The 16,631-nt window shown below is 35.6% G+C and overlaps 2 protein-coding genes across 4 annotated transcripts; one reads left to right on the plus strand and one right to left on the minus strand.

Annotated features, from left to right (window-relative positions):
• Window positions 857–4,036, plus strand: LOC109358070 (ETHYLENE INSENSITIVE 3-like 3 protein). 2 transcript variants are annotated; one of them, XM_019602140.1, is made up of 3 exons: window positions 857–1,190; window positions 1,876–3,649; window positions 3,810–4,036. In XM_019602140.1, exons 1-2 carry the CDS (start codon window positions 1,156–1,158, stop codon window positions 3,617–3,619), a joined length of 1,779 nt encoding a protein of 592 aa, XP_019457685.1. In that variant the 5' UTR covers window positions 857–1,155; the 3' UTR covers window positions 3,620–3,649; window positions 3,810–4,036. The 2 variants fall into 2 exon arrangements, with proteins under 2 accessions (XP_019457685.1, XP_019457684.1); XM_019602139.1 differs by having other exon boundaries at window positions 3,736–3,908.
• Window positions 5,206–15,888, minus strand: LOC109358068 (pre-mRNA-splicing factor ATP-dependent RNA helicase DEAH7). 2 transcript variants are annotated; one of them, XM_019602135.1, is made up of 17 exons: window positions 15,685–15,887; window positions 15,446–15,584; window positions 14,952–15,173; window positions 13,403–13,473; window positions 12,434–12,644; window positions 12,095–12,265; window positions 11,825–11,967; window positions 11,532–11,629; window positions 10,740–10,848; window positions 9,558–9,735; window positions 9,236–9,465; window positions 8,976–9,152; window positions 7,913–7,984; window positions 7,588–7,764; window positions 7,337–7,398; window positions 7,101–7,253; window positions 5,206–7,021 (listed from the first exon to the last, which is right to left on the minus strand). In XM_019602135.1, exons 1-17 carry the CDS (start codon window positions 15,688–15,690, stop codon window positions 5,422–5,424), a joined length of 3,819 nt encoding a protein of 1,272 aa, XP_019457680.1. In that variant the 5' UTR covers window positions 15,691–15,887; the 3' UTR covers window positions 5,206–5,421. The 2 variants fall into 2 exon arrangements, with proteins under 2 accessions (XP_019457680.1, XP_019457682.1); XM_019602137.1 differs by having other exon boundaries at window positions 5,422–7,021; window positions 12,434–12,632; window positions 15,685–15,888.

Raw genomic sequence — 16,631 nt, forward strand, 5'->3', positions numbered from 1 at the left:
TATTGCAAAAAAATACAACATGTAATATCCATAAGAATATACGCAATAATAACTTATAAGTGAGAACATGTTTTATAATAATTGCATGTGGTTACTCACATATTTATAATTTTATTTTTTAATAAAATTTTATATATTACATTTTTTTTGTATTTTAAGATATATATTATCTACAAAATTTAATAATAAATTGCACTGATTTAATTATAATCATAAATTTATTATATAAATAATTTATTATTCATTTAATAACTTATTTATTACAAAATATATAAATATATATTAAAAATTAAAAATTTATTAGTTACCAATAAATAATGCCAACTCGGGAGTGGTAAATAATTTGACTATGTTGCTATCCCTAATTTGGACATGTCATTTGGTTCAATTTAAATAATTGAATGATGAGGTTTTTTTGTTGGTATTTTTTCATTTTTTAATGAAATAATCTTTTTCGGAACTTATAGTTGTTCATCTCAACAAGTGATACTTCAAAGAATCAAACATTTAACTTTTTAATCTTTTGAATGATCTAATAAAACCTTACATAACTAGATTAATATTTTTTGTGGTTCTCGAATAATGAGTCAAAAGGAATGAAAATATAAACATTAGCGAGAGATATGGAAATACCATAAGAAACTAACATATTCCAATTACACTTCTTAAATATTAAAAACATAGATGCTTAAATTAATATTTTATGGACCAAATTAAAAAACAAAAGATAAGAAAAGGTAATGTAGCTGGAAATGAATAATAGTTGTGAGGGAAAGAATGAAAATTTGAAATAAAAATAAGATAAATGTGGAAAAGGTAAAGTATCTATATATTTTAGCTAACAATGAATAAAAAACTGAGGGAAAGGTGCAGAGTACTATATAGCGCAATATAGGGTATCTTATAAGATTGAATAAATGTCACATTTTCAATCAAATTTCTCGTCTCTCATAATCTTAGGCTCACCATAACATTGAATTTCGATCCATTTTGGGTCCCAAAATCAAAACCCTTTTTGGGTTCTTATACTTTTTCATGAATTCACCATCGTCTTCTTCATCCTCAATACCCAAATAACAAATCCAAAAAAGTTCAAGTTTTTTGGACCTTTCAATTTGCAATTATCGATAACCCTCTCTATCCAATCCTTATAAGATGGGAGAAATTGAAGAAATTGGACCTGATGTCTGGTATGTGTTCCAAGTTTTTCTTTTTACTTGTATATAACAACATAATATGTTTCGTTGTTTTTTAATTTTATTTATTTTGTCATTTTAGATTATTATTGTTGTGATTTTTTGTTGGTCTTTATATATGAATGCTATGTTGTTGGATAATAATATATTTTGCTCTTTGAATCTTAAGTGGCTTTCTTCAATCGTGACTTAGTTGAATTATGCTTATGGGTTTTGAGACTTAAGATTCATCATATAGAAATTTTCCAATAGTTTGTTAAAGTTTTCATTTTGATATATGATAGACACTAGTGTAAAACAATTTTAATAAGTAATTTATCTTATGTGTAGCGTATGTGAGATGAATTGGACTTTAATGTTTTTGGAATGGATGTTAGGTTTTAATATCTTTACAATGCATTTTCCTCTTATCTGTATGTTCCAATGATTATATAAGAGCATTTGGCGTCGTTCGATCTATATGGTTGACCTCATCCAGTGGAACTGTGGCTTCGTTCTTGTATCTTTCAATGATAATTTTGGCATATGCAACATCAGATTTATATATATGGCGACCAACTGAACCTAATCTTGTATGTTCAAAATGTGTGCCATAATTGTTTGAATATATTATATCTACGCAATCAAGCTAAGTGTACTTGTTTCATTTTTTTATTAATGATGACATGTTGGACTGCAGTTCGGATATAGAAATGGATGACATTAGAGTTCAAAATATAGCCGAGAAAGATGTCAGTGATGAAGAGATTGAAGCAGAAGACTTGGAGAGACGGATGTGGAAGGATCGTATCAAGCTCAAAAGGCTCAAGGAAAAACAGAAGCTAGAAGCACAGAAAGCTGCAGAGAAGCAAAAATCCAGCTCGACAACTGATCAAGCTCGTCGGAAGAAAATGTCCAGAGCACAAGATGGGATTCTTAAGTATATGCTCAAGCTTATGGAAGTCTGCAAAGCTCGTGGATTTGTGTACGGGATCATTCCTGAGAAGGGCAAGCCGGTAAGTGGTTCCTCTGATAACATTAGAGCTTGGTGGAAAGAGAAGGTGAAGTTTGATAAGAATGGCCCTGCAGCCATAGCCAAGTATGAAGCGGAGTGCCTTGCTATGAGTGAGGCTGATAATAACCGAAACGGGAGCTCTCAGAACATTCTCCAAGACCTGCAGGATGCGACACTTGGGTCATTATTATCTTCTCTGATGCAACATTGTGATCCTCCTCAGAGGAAGTATCCATTGGAAAAGGGTGTTCCCCCTCCATGGTGGCCAACTGGGAACGAAGATTGGTGGGTACAATTGAACTTACCTCATGGTCAAAGTCCTCCTTATAAGAAGCCGCATGATTTGAAGAAGATGTGGAAAGTGGGAGTGTTAACTGCTGTCATAAAGCACATGTCGCCTAATATTGCAAAAATAAGGAGGCATGTGCGTCAGTCAAAATGCTTGCAGGACAAGATGACAGCAAAGGAAAGTGCAATTTGGCTGGGAGTGTTAAGTCGGGAAGAAGCTCTCATCAGTCAGCCTAGTAGTGATAATGGTGCATCTGGAGTAACTGAAACGCCGCCTGGTGGTCAAGTTAAAAATAAGAGGCCTGCCACTAGTAGTGATAGCAATTACGACGTCGATGGTGCTGATGATGGTGTTGGCTCTGTTTCTTCTAATGAAAATACGAGAAACCAGTTTGTGGAGGTTGAACCATCAGATAACTCACAGAGGAATTGTGTCCTTAATAAAGATCAAGTTAAGAAGCAGCCCCGGAAAAAGAGGCCGCGTTTCAGGTCTTCCTCCACTGACAAACAACCAGCAGCACAATCTGACAATGAAATCTTACATGTTGAGCCAACAGACAATACGATCAATATGAACCAGACAGAAGCACAGGTAGTTGAACTCCAGATTCATGGAAATGAACAGAGAAATGAGACAGATTCTGCTTTGAGACCCATGGAAAAAGGTTTTGAGGTGCCAACTGAACAACCAGCACCTGATTTAGACCACTTCTCTTATCTCCACTCAAACAACTTAATCCCCACAGAAAGCTTGTATATGAATGGAAGGCCACCATTGCACTATCCCGAGGTGCAAAACCCTGCCTTGCATCACGACACTACTTATAACCTTTATAATCCAGTGACAGGGTATGGCCCGAGTCATGGCGGGCTGCAGTTGCCGCCTGGAAACAGTGAACCCATTAAGCCAGAGAATGGCACAGTTGGCCCAGTTTCTATACCACCAGATGAAGTTACTGGAGGAGACTTGCAATATTTTGGTAGAGACACATTTCCAAATGAGCTTGATAGACCTATAGATCACTCTTTCTTTGGATCACCACTCAATAGCTTGCCATTAGATTTTGCACTCAACAGTCCACCATTCAACATAGATGATTTCTTGGGCGAAGATGAAATGATGCAGTACTTTGGAGCATAGATTATTGTAACTGGTGACTCAGTAGAGACTGTAAGTGTTATTCTTGTATCAAATTATGCTTCAAGTTATACTTCATATCATGACTACTGTATTGGGTTTGTGCCATCTTTCTCCAGGAACTACACAATTTGGTGCGTTTATTGCTTAGTTGGGGGTGAAGATACTCAGATATGTGTTAATGTTTATGCAGTTTGAGGTTGAAAGATGTAATCTTAACATTGACAAGTCATCAATTCACAAAGCAGGGAGAACAGAAGCATGGATTTATTCCATTAATTACCCCATTTACTTAGAAATAATTATGTTTGGGGTTTAATGTAAATGTACCATTTGGTAGACTTGCTAAACTAAACATATGTTTAGCTAAATTTCTTTGGAATAGAGTTTTTTCCTAATTTAATAAACAATCATTGTCTTCGTCCTACTCTTGGATTTGGCTGGTGTGTATATTTTCAACCTCTCTGAAACATTACCCTTTGTGTTAGCTTTTACTATCTCTGACTATCTTCTTTTTGCAACATATGTATTCATATACTGAAAGAAAAGCAGTGGTTAACGTCATTACATTGTCATATCCTGTCTTAAATTTAAGCAGTCTTGTTGTAATAACTCAGTTCATATACTTCTTTTTTTAGTACTACTAATAGAAAAATCACTTTATAGGTAAAGAACTAATTCCTCTCCGGGTACGTGACTGCCCTTTCCAATAAGTATCGCTTCTAAGATTCGAACTCTTACATTTTGGTCAATGGGGTCTCTTATCACTTTATAGGTAAAGAACTAATTCCTCTCCGGGTACGTGACTGCCCTTTCCAATAAGTATCGCTTCTAAGATTCAAACTCTTACATTTTGGTCAATGGAGTCTCTTATCACTAAACATGGTTCTTGTTTGTAGTTCATATACGTCTGTGACAACATGGTTTGCTCTGTTCCAAAAATATACTGAATATTGGCGTCTAACTTGTGTATTTTTGACATTTATTTGCCCCTTAAGTAGCATAAGTTGATCTTCCAATAATAATGCAAATTGTGAATCACTAAATTAAGAAATGAAAAGTTCATATGGGTATATGGCACTCGGGTGTATCGTGTGATGGTCAAACTAATAATTAGACTTTATGAGTGCCCTGGACAATTGTTAGACTAAAAGCCATTTTAATGTTGTTTTGACATATTAGCAATAATCAGCAGCCCTAAAAAATGTCACTTTATGTATGACTATTTAAAAAATGTATTTAATTAAAAGTTCATATTTTCTGAACAATTACACTAAATTACATTTTTCAGACGATAGTACATGAACTCATTGAATTTATAATGAATATATCCAAACAATATTTTCTTTTTCCTGAAATTATGTCATTAAACATGAGTGTTGAAGTATAAAATTAATGAATAAAGGACTTATATGTTCATCTTGAATCAGAAAATAAAGCTATATATAGCAAAAATAAAACATTTAAAATCATAACAGCTAATCTAGTAGCCACCATATTCACATCTGATTAGAGAATAAAAGGATCACGTTTTTGCTTCAATTGTTTAACGTTTCAACACACGGTTTCTGTCTATTTCTTGTGTACTGTAAATTAACAATTTGAAGTTGTTTGATTTCAGTAACAATATAGCAACAGATACAGTGCGCAAGGTTGCAAAGCAAATTAAATAATGAATGTGCATTACCTAGAATTCATGAGACCATCAGCAACCTAATGGGTACAGATTCTGACTTGTTTTTACAATCAGAATGTAGACTTTTTCTATCTCCCATGAGGCTACAAGTAAATCCTTGATAGTATTATTACAAACCAAACTTCTTTGGTCTCAAAAAAGTGGAAGAACCCTTTCGCAAACCCGGCATGGAGATTTGCTGTTGCTGCTTGGCCATCTTTTCCTTTTCTTTCTGTTTCATTTCTTTCTCAACCTCTGCTTGCACCTTCTTCAAATTCTCCATCTCTTCTTCCATTGCTGTTTTCTCTTGTTTCTGTCTCTTCTTATGCTCCAGCAATGATGTATCAGACTCCTTAACAGAGAAAAACATGGGTCCCAACTCAGCCAGCCAATGCGGCTCCACCGCTGTGGCACACTGCATGTACTCCTTCGAAGTCAGGACCAACTCGTGATAAACCACGTAATCAGGTGTGCAACCCATACCATAGAGAGCGCTACTGGGATGTAGATGACAAGGCATACCGTTCCGGCTGTTAACATACTCCCCCACACCCTTTAATCTTGCAGAGTTGTGGAAGTATGCTGAACAAATAGCTTTTCTGACAATGTCTGTATCTGGAAAACAGGAGGTTAAGGGTATCTTTAAAGTCTTGAGAATATCAAGCAGCTGGGATCTCACCTCTCTAGCCTTCCTTAGACCTTTAACATGCAAATAATGATCATTGCACCAATCACCTCTGTAATCATGCTGTTTCCATTGCTGATAAACATTGTATAAGGTTAAATGGTCAGATTCTGGCACAAAAAATCTTTCACGAGCAGCGTCACTCTCCTCTGCTCGGTCCTTGGGTCTAAAGAAAACAGATGGTACTGAAAGCATGGAAACAATTGTCAAAACCTCCTCAAGACATTCTAGCTGTTCACCCATCAAAAGCATCTTAGCAAGTGGAGGGTCCAGCGGAAATTCGACCATTTTCCATCCAAGAGCAGTTAAGCCCCCAACATTATTAAGGGCACCCAAGACCCACAACTGGTACATAGAATTGAGAATATTATCCTGGGGAGGAGGATCCATGAAATCAAAATCAAGTAAATTTTCAACTTTAAGAGATTTCAGCAACAAGACCACATTGCCAAGGTTAGTTCTCTGAATCTCCGGAACAGGACTGGCCAACATTTCGTTTAAGTAAGCACTCTCTGTATATAACCTATAGCACGTACCAGGCCCAGTTCTACCAGCACGACCAGCACGCTGGTCAGCAGCAGCACGACTGACAGGGAAGACTTGGAGAGCATCCATGCCCATCCTGGGGTTATATACTTTCATCTTACCATAGCCTGTATCTATGACATAGTAGATACCATCAACAGTCAATGATGTCTCAGCAATATTAGTGGCGACGATGCATTTACGTTCTCCGTCTTCCGCTTTATCGAATATCTTTGCTTGTAAGTCCGCAGGAAGCTGAGAGTATATGGGAAGAATTGAGAGTTTAGGGACATCTTTCTTTGAAGACGACACCATCTGTTCCATTCTTTCCTTAAGGGCATAGCAAGCTGCCTCAATCTCATCTTGGCCAGTCATGAAGATAAGGATGTCGCCTGGAGGACTGGTTATGTGAATTGTCATAGCTTGCTTCACTGCACCTTCAACATAATCTTCAACTGGAGTCTTACTCCATAATATATTCACAGGAAATGTTCTTCCAGGAATATGAAAAACAGGCACACTGCAAGTATACCCAAATTAGGTTGAACGATGCAAAACTTAATAATGGGAAAGAATGCTAGATAAGGAACCGGAATTACCTTCCAAAGAAATTCGAAAATTTCTGTGCATTAAGAGTTGCTGATGTAACAATCAGCTTGAAATCGCGACGTTGCGCTACAACCTTCTTCAATATTCCAAAAAGAACATCTGTACTTAATGATCTTTCATGGGCTTCATCCATAACAATAACCCTGCAATATTTTCAAACCGGGTTACTTTTATTGCAAACGAAGAGACGTAAATGTGGAGGCAAATTTTCAAAATATTTACATACCGGTACTTGTCTAGGTCAGAGTCTTTGAGTGTTTCACGCAGAAGTACTCCATCTGTCATATACTGTAAAATTTAACCACTGAAGGTTAGAGCATAGCATAAAAAGTTGATAATTGATGTGTCCAAAAAATTACAGTAGCGTGCTTACAATATGTATGCACTAACAATTATATACAAATGATGAAACCACACTTAATAGTAGTGTAATGTGAAGCATGAAAATAAATTTAACCCTATTAACTAAGTGTTCACCTTTATAATGGTATTTGGCCCAGTCACATCCTCAAAACGTATAGCATAGCCAACTTTATCGCCCAGCTCTGTATCCATCTCCTCGCTAACTCTCTTGGCAACACTCATAGCTGCCACACGCCTTGGTTGGGTGCAGCCTACTATGCCATTTATAGTGTATCCATCCTCATGCAGATACTGTCAAGAAAATCAAATGTCACATTCCATTTTTAACGTATTCAGATACCTATCTCTAAGCAAGGACATGTGATTTTCACTTTCTCTTTCCTCTTCTCTGACTAAGTACAAAAATTAAAACCACGGAAGAAAAGAAAAGGTAAAAAACCTGTGTCAGTTGTGTTGTCTTTCCAGAACCAGTTTCTCCAACCACTACCACCACTTGATTTTCTCGAATCACCTACACATGGTATATCATGAAATAGAGAAATTGTTCCATAAGCATATATGGGCCAAAATCTACATGTTTCAGAACAATACTGTCAAAGATAAAAAAGTTCAAACATTAACATATTGACAAAAGAATAGAGCAACCTAAACAACAGTCAAGCTCTCATTAAGTGGAGTCAGCTACATGAATCAAATTATGTCATAATGGTCCATCATAATTCATATTCATATGCAAATCAGTGATATTTGAGCCATCCTTAATATTTCCGCCTAGTTTTTCTTGTCTCTGTCTGCCTCTCCTAATGGGGGCTTCTACATGTCTCCTTCACACATGTCCAAATCACATAAGAAGAGATTCTACCATAGGTGCTACCTGAATTATCTTTCTAATGCATTAATTTATAATCTTATCTTGTCTAGTGTGTCCACTCATCCAACTCAGTATGCTTGTCTCTACTACTTTCAGTTCATTCTCTTCTTGGCAGTTTACCACTAACATTCAGTTTCATACAATAATTTTCCCCCTTATGGTTGAGTAGTACATTTTTACCACAAATACAATAGTACTCAAAGCACTTCAACATTCCATCAATCCCGCTTTAATAATATGGTTTACATCTTCTATTTCTCCATCAATTTGTATTATTGACACAAGACACTTAAAACCTTGTGACTTGGTATAGTATGATCTCCATTTTTCACCTCCAAGTTAGAATTAACGCACCTCTTGGAACTTGCATTTAACATTCTCTATCTTACTTCTACTTAAGTGAAAGTCATTACACAAGTACATTGAACAAATGCAGAAGTACATTACACAAGTACATTGAGCAAATTCAAACTAATGTCTGATGGGGTGAAAGAAGGAAAAAGAAGTACATCACTAATGCTTTAACTTGAATACTGAATTCCAAAGACTCCTTGTTTAGATAGAAAGCAACTCTATCATTAATTAAGTATTTAATTATCATGTATATACTGTATAACAAAGAAAAACAAACCTGTAATAACTCTTCTCGCACAGAAAAAATGGGCAAGTATTGCCTTTGCTCTGAAATGCTTTTTGACTTAGCAAAGTCACTCACAGCTTCTCCCTTTTTCAAATGCTGTGAAAACTTAGCTTCTTCCTTAAAATCAATTTCACCATCTTCACCCACTACTGCAGTGTCTGCATCGATCTGGCATTTAAAACAAAGAATAAGATTACATCTTCAAACAACAAACAGAGAAAGCAAAGATCACATTTATTCTAAAAGCATACCTGTTCTGCTGTTTTTTCAACACCCAATATATTACCAAGGTTTGAGCCAGCAAGCTCCCAAAAGCGTTGGCGAGACTTATTCGCACTCTGCTTCTCATGTATTTCTCTGACCAGAGTAGATCCCTTGCGAGAAATTATAGCCATGTCAGATGTTGGGTCTTTGATTGGCATAATTGGTTCTGCCTGCTTAGTGAAAACAACTCTGCCATCAAGAAAAGGAGGCTTTGTATCTGTGGCCGACATGGGGGGACAATATCAATTAGAAAAGAGTGATACTATGCAAAACTGTATTAGAATGTAAGTCAGCCAGATGAAGATTTACCGTGAACAAGAAGAATAACCTTGCGTTCTTCCTCATCATCAAATTCAGTCTGAACCTCAGTACCTCTAACAGCTCCTGATCTCAGCAGTTGCCGATCCTCCCACTGAGCATTATCAGCTGTGAGCTGAGACAATTTCTTGCTCTGAGCAAGGGACATCTTAGTCCCATCTCTTCTAACCTGTGTTATTTTGATAACAACTCTTAAATACTTCACGAGATGACAAGTTCATACCAACTTGCTTGAAACAAAATGCACCAATACATTAAGCATTCCGGAAATAAGCAAAGCCATGATTATTTCACCACATAAAATGAAAAAACAAGTCGACAGAACATATGCCATGACGGAAATACTGCTCCTAGAACACAGTAAACTGTTGTTGCATGCATAGATACCTTTTGTCAGTAAATCTCCTAAGTCAAAAGGACTCGTATAAAGATAGCAAGTACCAGTTAGCAGTCAACCATATTTCAATACAAGGAAGACTTTACGCCCAGTACCAAACTTAAGGCATTTTGAAGTTCAAGAAGTACATGTCACTGTTGATCACATAGGTATCTTAATCCCTTCATATACATGTCATCAACTAATCAAAATAAGAATCCTAAACATGTAATCATACAAATCATGAAAATACATCACAGACAAGTTCTAGAACACAGGACAATGGAATGGGATACAGCATGCACAAGCAGCATCTAATAAATCAATCCTACAGCCCATTTATTTGAAGTGTATACCAGAATTAAAATTTAAATCACTCAAGCCGCCTAACTTGGTAGATTAAAAGCTAAAATATATTTATCAAGCTTAACACAAGCAACTATGATTTCCATGACCAAGCACATAGACAAAGTCAAAGTAATTGCACCAAAATATATCTCGCTGGATGAAATCAAAACAGAAGCACATAACTAAACTAAACAATCACAATGGCAACATAACTTTTGGGCTACCATCTTTATGCTACAAAATATAGGGTGTAGAACTCTTTCACATGCAAGCTTTTCAATTTTAAAATATACCAGTTATCCTTATGGTCTGTAATTGTAATTTATACTGACATACTAAAGATTATAAATGATAGCAGGAAACTCCATATATATAAACAGTCATGCACAAACTAGTGCAAGAAACAATCATTTAAAACTTCAAAAACAATCAGAACTCTTGAAAGTTACCAGTCTTTTGGCCAACTCGGCCTCTCTTTTTTGAAAGGAAGCCTCGTCTCCAAGAAAAGCTGATGACTTATCTGTATCAAACACTGTGCTTCCTTCCTCTTGATCATACCTTCAAATAAATAATATCAATCAGATTAAACTATATTTAACTAAAAATACAGAGCTTGCAGGTTACACAACATAATGTGAAGTCTGAGTCATTGACAACTTCAACACCATCACCTCTAAGATAAGGTAAAACCTAATAATGGGTCAAGTTTTAGATCTATCTAGAAAAAACATGAAAACTTAAGACTGATCTAACATACTCCCTCCAACTTGAAACAAGAATTATAAAAGACAAGCATAACAAAGGAACAAGCATAATCTTCCAACATACTCCCTCTGTTCCCTATTACCTGTCCTTTTTTGTGAGAGAAAATTGTGTCTACGTACTTGTCCATTTATAAGTTCAACATTTATAACTAGTTTTTTTATTATGCCCTTGTCAGTAATAGCTATTTTTATAGTTAGAGAGATAGTTAGTAGCATAAAAATAATGATAGCAGTGGACAGGTAAAAGGTAATAATGAAAAAACAGAATTTTATGTGCTTTTGCTATATGAATTGACTACATTGGTCTGTGTGTTCATGTCTAAAGAGACAAAAAAATAAGGAACGGAGGAGGGAGTATCATCATATGCGCTCTCATCTCTTTTCCCAAAAGATTCATCTTATGATCATGTAACAATTCAAATAGTTATTTGAAAAGGATGTCGAAGAAAAATACTTATTGAAACTAAATTTAGTTACCATGCTCGGTCAGCATCGTATTCCATTTCTTTACGCATGCTTTCAGTAATCTCATACTTGTGCTCTTCACCCAAGTCAAACTTATCTGCCACTTCATCCTGGATAAATGAAATTTTAATGACATAAATTGATGATATAGCATGCATATACAACATATTCAGAACTGTGCTACAAATATTTTGTCAGGTGATATGCTAGACACATCCAGCGCATAAGATAAACTATCAAATATATATATATATTATATATATATATATATGTAGGAACTATCAGACAACAAGTGCAAAATATACCTCGCGTGTATTTGAATTGTCTGATGAAAAAGTGAGCGGATGAGACCTATTATTTCTAGAAACAGAAGATTTGATTGAAGGTCCCGAAGCACGTATTGGAACAGGAGATGGAGAAACATGGTCCCAAGGAGAAGATGCACCAACTATGTTCAATCCAACAATAAGATAAAATTATTTCTCAGAGACTACAATCATCAGAATCAATTATAGGAATAAAAAGCATTGAGATTTAGACAATCAGAAAAATGACATCAAATTTGAATAACATACAGGATGAATTGGGAGTATGGCCCCCCGACCATGGAGAAACTAATCGTGCATCCGGTGAGGCACCAACAAACATTGGGGATGGTGAAGGTTGATAACGTCTGGAACTAGAGACACTTTCCCTTCGTGGAGTATCTTCCCATTCCCAGCGGCCATCATCCCAGTCAGACCTGCCTGCAAATACAAGTTTATAGTATAAAAAATGACACTCTTAAATTTCAGTTCAATAATATGAGAACAGAGCAAGCTTATAGGATAACAAATAGGACGAATCAACTGCATTTCCTGGCTTCAATACTTAAGCTTAATTCAAATACCGCAATAAACATGGCAATCACATACCAGGTGTTCTCCTGGAACCATCATATCTGTTTCGCTTTCTACCATATTCATGGTCATATCTACTACGTGAATCCCTTTCTGGATAAGGCTCCTTACTTTCATAATTGTTTCTATGCCGCACTCTACTGCTATCACTTCTTGAATCATCCCTGTAATGTCTCCTCTCACTCCTATGATCGTTCCTGTCATATCCAGAAGGCGAGCCAGAAACCTACAAAGTCGACATAAAAATTAGAGATACACAGCAAACATCCAAAATAAAAGAATTTATTGAACAAAAATTGAAAATTGTACAAAATGAAATGTCTATATTAGGCAATGGAGATATTGGACATTTAAGTGTTGCACAGAGTGAAAGAACCAAAACTTTTTTACACTTCCCTTACAGACACTCAATACATTGTTCATATTCCATAATTCCAATGCAGCTAGGTTAAAAAACACGAGATTCGCGCTACCTATTTCCTGCTGGTGCTCATATGCTACAAAGTTGCAAACAATAATTAAAAATGTAAAATCCATTGCTTAACTAATAATTCAATTTATAACCTCCACAGATCCCGAAGACTGGAAGGAACTATGTAGTCAAAAAAATAGCAAGAGACACGAATTCATAACATTAAGAACCAGGACTCCAAGATGCTTCAAAATCTATAATTTAACCATGAACATGTTAACTTAAATATTTGCTTCATGCTATACATAGTTGGTCCTAAGCCCAGAGAAAAGGTGAAGGTTGTGTTAGGCAGTCGACGGCCAACATAAAACTTTGTTCAATCTCTATGATATGGATATTCAACTTTAAGAGGTGACAGACCATTTGACTTTCAGGACACACATAATCAAGAGACAGAGGCATAAATGAAGTACTAAGAGCTAGATGATAACATCATACCAATTTAACACTGTTCCCATAAGCAATAAAAAGAATAAGACATCTGGAAAAAATGAGAAGAGAAATAATCTTACACTCGAACCCATATGCTCAGTTGAACGAGTCCCATGTGTACTACCATGGTGATCTACAGTCAACGAACTTTCTGTTCACACAAAAAACATAGAACCCTGAATTATTATTTGCTTTTCATGAGAAAAAGGCTAAAACTTAAATTCTAAAGGTATGCATTCAAAAAGGCAATATGCATACATCTAAAAAAACAATAAACAATCATGTCAAATAGATTAAGCATGTTGAGTTTGGGAATTTCCTTTACAGTTACCCTTTGTAATTGTACCTAGTAAAAAACCCTGTTCACTCATCACTCCCTTTACAAATCCAAAAAACTTCATATTTACCATTTGATCCATGTTTTACCCTAAAATAACACCTCATGTGGACTGCAAGTGTAAAGGCAATGATGATAAGAACACACGTGCACATCCTTTAATTGTGCCACCACCTCAAGTGTACAACTAGTATCAAGTTAGTCAGGGGTGAAACACCTCAATAACACCGCCTTGAGTACCACCTATTAAAGTAGACGGTCCATCTGAACACTACCAAACATTTTTTGAACAAATATGGATATAAGAAGTTAACTAAACTTAAATGCTATTGCTACAGATGGACAGGGCCAGCCCTGGGCACTTGCTGTAAGTGCAACCACCCAAAGCGCGTGATGATTAGGGGCCTATTTTATAATTAAAAAAATCAACTATCTTCATTTTTCTGTTGTATTTTATTTATGTTTATTTATATAAATCATATAATGATTTTAGTACATTTCATAGTTTAACTTTAGGTCATTTGGTAAACATGACGATTAAAACTTCAGGGCTCATCAAAATTTAAAATTTATAAATTGGTACTTTGTTTGCACTTTGGTGTTAATTTATACAGTCTCATAAAATCAATTATGTCGGTAGAAATGCGATACATAAAATGCAAGAACTCGTAGCCACACAATTTCTCCAATACCCATAAAAAACTGTCTAGAATTTTTTGTAAATAAATTTAGGGGCCATATTTTTTTCCTGCACATAGCTCGGATATGTGAGGATCGGCCCTGCAGATGGATTCACATGTGCTAGGTATTAGTAACTTCACATGATAAATCCCAGCATTGGTACAACAACCTAAGATCTAGCTTGCCTCTCCTGGCATGAAAGCATGATTCTGAATCACTACTAAGCATAACTCCTTCACATTAACAACCACTTTATGTTTCAACCATGTAAAGATGATTCCCAGTTTCCAAATATAGCCTATATTTGAATATTTGCATACGAAATATTACTATACAAGGTACTGATGGCGCCAAACATTTAAAAGTCCTTTTAATTCCATCAGTAGGATTTGAATTTTAATTAAATTTGTAATATGTAATGCATTAGACATGTACACTAACATTATGGCATCATTTGATCCAGATAACCGACTCACCTAGTGGAAAACATTCGATTGCTGTTATTGTCAACAACATACAGATGTGATTAGCATCATAAATTTTATTATACAGTTGATATTTTACTACGAAAATTAATGTATGCAAAGAGATATTAATATTTAAGAAAATACCTGGTGTTTCATTGGTGGTTTCACGGTATCTCCTATTACCATGTCTGCGTTTACTATCAAGTCTGCCATGCTCGCTTTCATCAATAACAACAGAAGACTCAGACTTATCTTCATCCTCCTCGGCAGATGCTGCAATGGATGTAGTTCTTTCTTTTGGGACCTTGAATCCTCCTCCATCAGGTTGAGACTCAGCCCGTTTCGCAATGGCGAGGACATCAAGTCCTGTTAAATCATTCAGTTAAAATAAAACAAATAAACAGCTGCAAGACCAAGTGCCTAAGTATAAAATGGTGATCCACTGCACAAGCCTCTCGCCTAGTTGGGTCTGAGGAGGCCAAATGTAACCGACTAACCAGTCTCGCAAACAAATAAGTTGTTTCCAGGATTTGAACTCATAACCTCTTCGGATGACAGGGCAAGCAAACTTAAAGTTGCGCTACATCGAGTGCTTAAGGATAATCAAGATAAATACATATATTAAAATGAAAGAATACCTAAACGAGATTTTCTTTCAGGAGGAACGTACACCATTCTATCCTTCCCAGGAAGGTAGAGTCCGCCACCACTACTACCAATCTCAGGTTCCATTGTAACTGTGGTCTTGTCTAAGTCAACAGCTTCATCTCCAGCTTTCTATTCACATACAAAACAACATCAATTTAAATTCATGAATTCGAACCCTTGAAGCGTGAAGGGACAAAAAAGATTGAACGAATAATAATACGATACTAACCTTCATCTTGATATTGGAGTGAAATTCTCAAAACCCTAAATCAGTCACGCGATATCGGGGTTATGAGGTTTGGACGGAGAGGCGACTGCGGCGGTGGTGAGACGGCGGCGCAAGGAGATCGGGGAAGAAGTAAAACCGAATTGGTTATGTACTCTTTATGATGCAGATGGTTAATAATAAATTTCTCTTATTCAAAAATAAAATGAGAAGATAATCGATGAGCTTTGTTATTGTGGCCGACTTATAATTTTATCTTTTAGGCCGGAAAAAATATATTTTTGATATTTGTTGATTACTTTTATAATAGATGATGTTTAAAACAAAATATGTTGAATATATTTTGGTTTTTGTTGGATAAAACTAACTTATAGGTGTGAGAGTGTTATGAGAATTGGATCGATGGTTTGACCAGTCAAACTGTTGACCTGACTTGAAAATGGTTTTGGTTTACAATCTTAATCGAATGAGAGTTGAATTGCTTTGAACCGCGAAAATTATGGTCCGATTGTGTAAAATTCGGTTCAATTTCATTAACTCGAAAAGCAAATTGGTTGGTTAAAAATTAAAACCACTTGAATATTTTGTTTTATTTTAGTCCAAAAAATGAAGATATGTTACTTCAATATAATTATATATAAATATTAATTATATAAAACTTTACATTTCCATATAATTATATATTTCTAGATAAAAATTATCAATTATGTATAAAATCACTCTGTCAGGCTGAACGATTTAACCATTTAAACTGGTTAAACCTAATAAGAGACCTCTTTCGTTTTGACATTGGGCTCGAGTTTCACAACATTGGTTGTGAGCTTATAGTTTGTAGTTGTAAGTTTGTAATAGTGTAGGTGGTTTGAAACTTAAAGCTATGAACCGCCTAGTTAGTTAAAGTTGTGCGATAAAACGAATTTTGTAACTAGCTAAAATTTAAGAAATATGAT

The sequence above is a fragment of the Lupinus angustifolius genome, chromosome LG10 (assembly GCF_001865875.1).
Source record: "Lupinus angustifolius cultivar Tanjil chromosome LG10, LupAngTanjil_v1.0, whole genome shotgun sequence".
In the NCBI taxonomy this organism is placed as follows: domain Eukaryota; kingdom Viridiplantae; phylum Streptophyta; class Magnoliopsida; order Fabales; family Fabaceae; genus Lupinus; species Lupinus angustifolius.